Here is a 3,323-nt window from a genome sequence, read left to right as displayed (position 1 = left end):
AGCAACACCAGGGCACCCTGACAGAGCCTCACCAGGACCCCAACCCCACACATTCACCCTTGGCTGTGCAGGGGCATGTCCACCTCCCTTCTGCACGGCAGCATTAAGGTGTTAATCAAGCCGAAGGGGCAGCAGAGGCATAAGCCCTTTTGCTTCAGCCCTGGTGTTACTCCGTGTCGCCCCCAGCCCCAGCCCGCGGGCCGGCCGCCATTTCGCGACGCGCGGGGTCCCCTCTCGCCTCCGGCCACGCCGCAGCCTGACGGCAGGGGCGGGCGCCTCGCAGGCTCCCTCTAGGCATCGCTGCCTCGGGAAAGGAGGAGGAGGGCTTTCTTTTTTTTTTTTTTTTTCTTTTCTAATTTTTCCCTCCTCTCTCTCTTTTCCAGCCAGTAAAGAGTGTCTGCCCCTTTGAACCGCGGGCACAGCGGCTGCACGCACACACACATCACACACACACACACACACACACACCACACACTCACACACGCACACCCAGCCGCCGGCTATAAATAAGTTAACAGCCGGGCAGAGGGCGAGCAGTGCGCCTCTCCCGCCGGGCGGAGGCGGCGGGGACCGCGACCGCCACCGCCCGCCCCGAGCAGCCTCCTCCCGGGCGGCTCAGCCCCGACCCCGACCCCGGCCCCGGCCCCGGGTGCCATGGCGTGCGTGGAGCGCTGCCGCTGCTGCGCGGGCGGCCGGCGGCACAGCAGCATCCTCTACAGCATCCTCAAGAGCCAGGAGCAAGCGGAGGCGGAGAGGCGGCAGCCGCCGCCGGGGCAGGGGCCGAGGCAGGGTCCGGGGCCGGTGGCGAGGCGGGGGCCGGCGTGCGGCGGCTGTTCGTGCGGCTCGCAGCGGCGGGTGGCCCTGAAGAGCCCGCAGGTGGCGTGCAAGGCGGCCTCGGCCGTGCTGGTGAAGACGCTGCGCTTCGTGCAGAACGTGCCCTGCTTCCAGGAGCTGCCCCTGGACGAGCAGCTCGTCTTGGTCCGCAGCTGCTGGGCGCCCCTGCTGGTGCTGGGGCTGGCGCAGGACCGGGTGCACTTCGAGACGGTGGAGAGCGCCGAGCCCAGCATGCTGCAGAGGATCCTCACCAACCGGCGGCAGGGCGAGCACACCCCGCCGCGGGGACCGGCGCCGGGGCGGCCGCACCCACCCTCGGCCGGCGACATCCAGGCCATCGAGGGCTTCCTTGCCAAGTGCTGGAGCCTGGACATCAGCACCAAGGAGTACGCGTACCTCAAGGGCACCGTGCTCTTCAACCCGGGTGAGTGCACGCGGGGGTCCCCCAGGGGAGGTGGCGGAGCAGGGGGGCGCGGGGCGCAGTTCCCCCAGGGGTCGGGCCGCGGCCGCTGTCCCGGGAATGAAACAAACCGAGCCCGTGGCAGTGGCTTGGGACAAGGCGGGAGGCAGCCGCAGCTCCCCGCCTGCTTGGAGCCGCCCTGGGGATCCGTCTGTCCGTCTGTCCGGCCGGCGGAGCTCAGAGGCCCCCCGGACAGCTCGGCACCTGCACAGCGGGGACAAAGCGGGGCAAACCTCAGGCTCTCGGGTGTGCCACGGCAGGGGAGTGCTTTGCGTTGCGTTACTGTTCTTTCTTTTTATTTTCATGCATCGTTTCTCTTCCTAAAGACTTCCAACAGCTCTACCAAGCGGTTACCATGTCAGTTACTTACCTGGAAGGCAACTGGATATGGCACTTCCTAACTATGGCTCTACCAAGTTGTATTTAGCACTTCTGCCTTCAAACTGTTGCACTGAAAAGCAAAATCCCTCTGCTCCCACTCCCTCAATATCTTCAGTGTAGTTCCCTAGGAAACTTTCTATCGTATATTGGAGTTAATACTTGTTGCCACTTCTTATCTGGAGCTACTTAGAAACTGCTGTCAAAAGAAGCCTTATAAAAGCCTAAATAATGCCTTTTGTAGAAGTGAACAAGTTATTAAACAAGTTATTTATTTATTTATTTATTTTTAATTGTTATCTCTGCTATTTACAGATGATACTTGTCACTGTAAAGGCATTTTGTACAGCATTCTTCAATGAAAGTTTCTGTTATCAACTAATTCTTTTTAGCATTTAAATGAATGTTGGCAAATTCACAGTTCACTTTTGAGCAGCAAAGAGTATTGAATGTCCTTAACCACCACAATGATAAGATTTTGAGCTACACTATAAGATTTGGCACATTGATTCTGCATGCAAGAAGTTCTCTAGCAATTCCATTTGTTTAATTCTTTGTGTAATAAATATCATCTGTAAGCTGTTAACTCTTCTGTAAGAAGAGTGTTTTATAGATGAAACCTGTGTAAACAAAATAATTTATTTTTCTTTTCAGATTTACCTGGACTGCAGTGTACACAGTATATTGAAGGACTGCAGAAGGAAGCACAACAAGCTCTAAATGAACATGTCAGACTCATTCACAGAGGTGATGAAGCCAGATTTGCCAAGCTGAATGTTGTTCTATCCTTGTTGAGATCTATTAATGCTAATGTGATTGCTGAACTATTCTTCAGGCCCATCATTGGAGCAGTGAACATGGATGACATGCTTTTGGAAATGCTTTGTGCAAAATTATAAAGGCATGTAAAATAATGAAAATAAATCCAATGCAAAGGAAGCCCTAGAGCAGAATAGTGTAAAGTACTGTAAATAAACTAACTTATTGTTTTTACATAGATAGTATTTTTGTATTCAATAATAAAGTATTCTTTAAGTTCTGGAATTATTTTTTATTAAAGACAATGCTTTTGGAATAAGATTACAGTCATCAGAATAAGCTTTAAGGTTGCATAGAGTGTTCATAACCCTTGTCGACTGACAATTTTTTTAAAATCATGTCTCGAATAAATATCACACACTATATTGTATTTCAAGGTTAGAAATCCCTGCTCCACCCCCCCTCAAAAAAACAAAAAACAAAAAACCAAAAAAAACCTAGCCTAGGTTTACACTTTAAACATTGTTGGCATGCAGAAGTGGGAAATGAGCAAGCCTTTTGCTTTGCATGTTTCGGCGATATTAGAATAGGATATTGTAATCACAATTCTGCTCATAGTTCAAATACTGGCTCCATCAGAGACTTACTTCTGTCAGTGAACTACTTCTATTGACTTGAAGTCAACAGACTGGAAGTCTGTAAGGAGTATTAAAGAAAATACGTTTTATTTGATGTGAGGGAAAGCATATTATGAATATTTTGAGATTTAATGAAACTTGAATGAAGCTTGGGTAACTTATGGCAAAACATTCCATTCAACACATGTTGGGCTTCAGGGAAAACACACACACACACAGACACTTGAGTCCCCAAAACAACAAGCCAACAAAAA

The 3,323-nt window shown here is 51.1% G+C and overlaps 1 protein-coding gene across 1 annotated transcript; it reads left to right on the top strand.

Moving 5' to 3' along the window:
* Window positions 1–311: 311 nt before the first annotated feature.
* On the top strand, window positions 312–2,716 carry NR0B1 (nuclear receptor subfamily 0 group B member 1). The gene is made up of 2 exons (XM_027449028.3): window positions 312–1,258; window positions 2,327–2,716. The coding sequence occupies exons 1-2, from the start codon at window positions 655–657 to the stop codon at window positions 2,569–2,571; spliced, it is 849 nt and encodes a 282-aa protein (XP_027304829.1). The 5' UTR covers window positions 312–654; the 3' UTR covers window positions 2,572–2,716.
* Window positions 2,717–3,323: the final 607 nt, after the last annotated feature.

This window comes from Anas platyrhynchos, chromosome 1 (assembly GCF_047663525.1).
Source record: "Anas platyrhynchos isolate ZD024472 breed Pekin duck chromosome 1, IASCAAS_PekinDuck_T2T, whole genome shotgun sequence".
Taxonomy (NCBI): Eukaryota; Metazoa; Chordata; class Aves; order Anseriformes; family Anatidae; genus Anas; species Anas platyrhynchos.
This window is presented reverse-complemented; position numbering and strand designations above follow the sequence as displayed.

Bases quoted from the DNA above. Each gene is read 5' to 3' on its own strand.
- NR0B1 (XM_027449028.3), top strand. From the start codon at position 655: ATGGCGTGCGTGGAGCGCTGCCGCTGCTGCGCGGGCGGCCGGCGGCAC. The intron at 1,259-2,326 runs GTGAGTGCACGC...TTTTCTTTTCAG, and splicing joins CACCGTGCTCTTCAACCCGG to ATTTACCTGGACTGCAGTGT.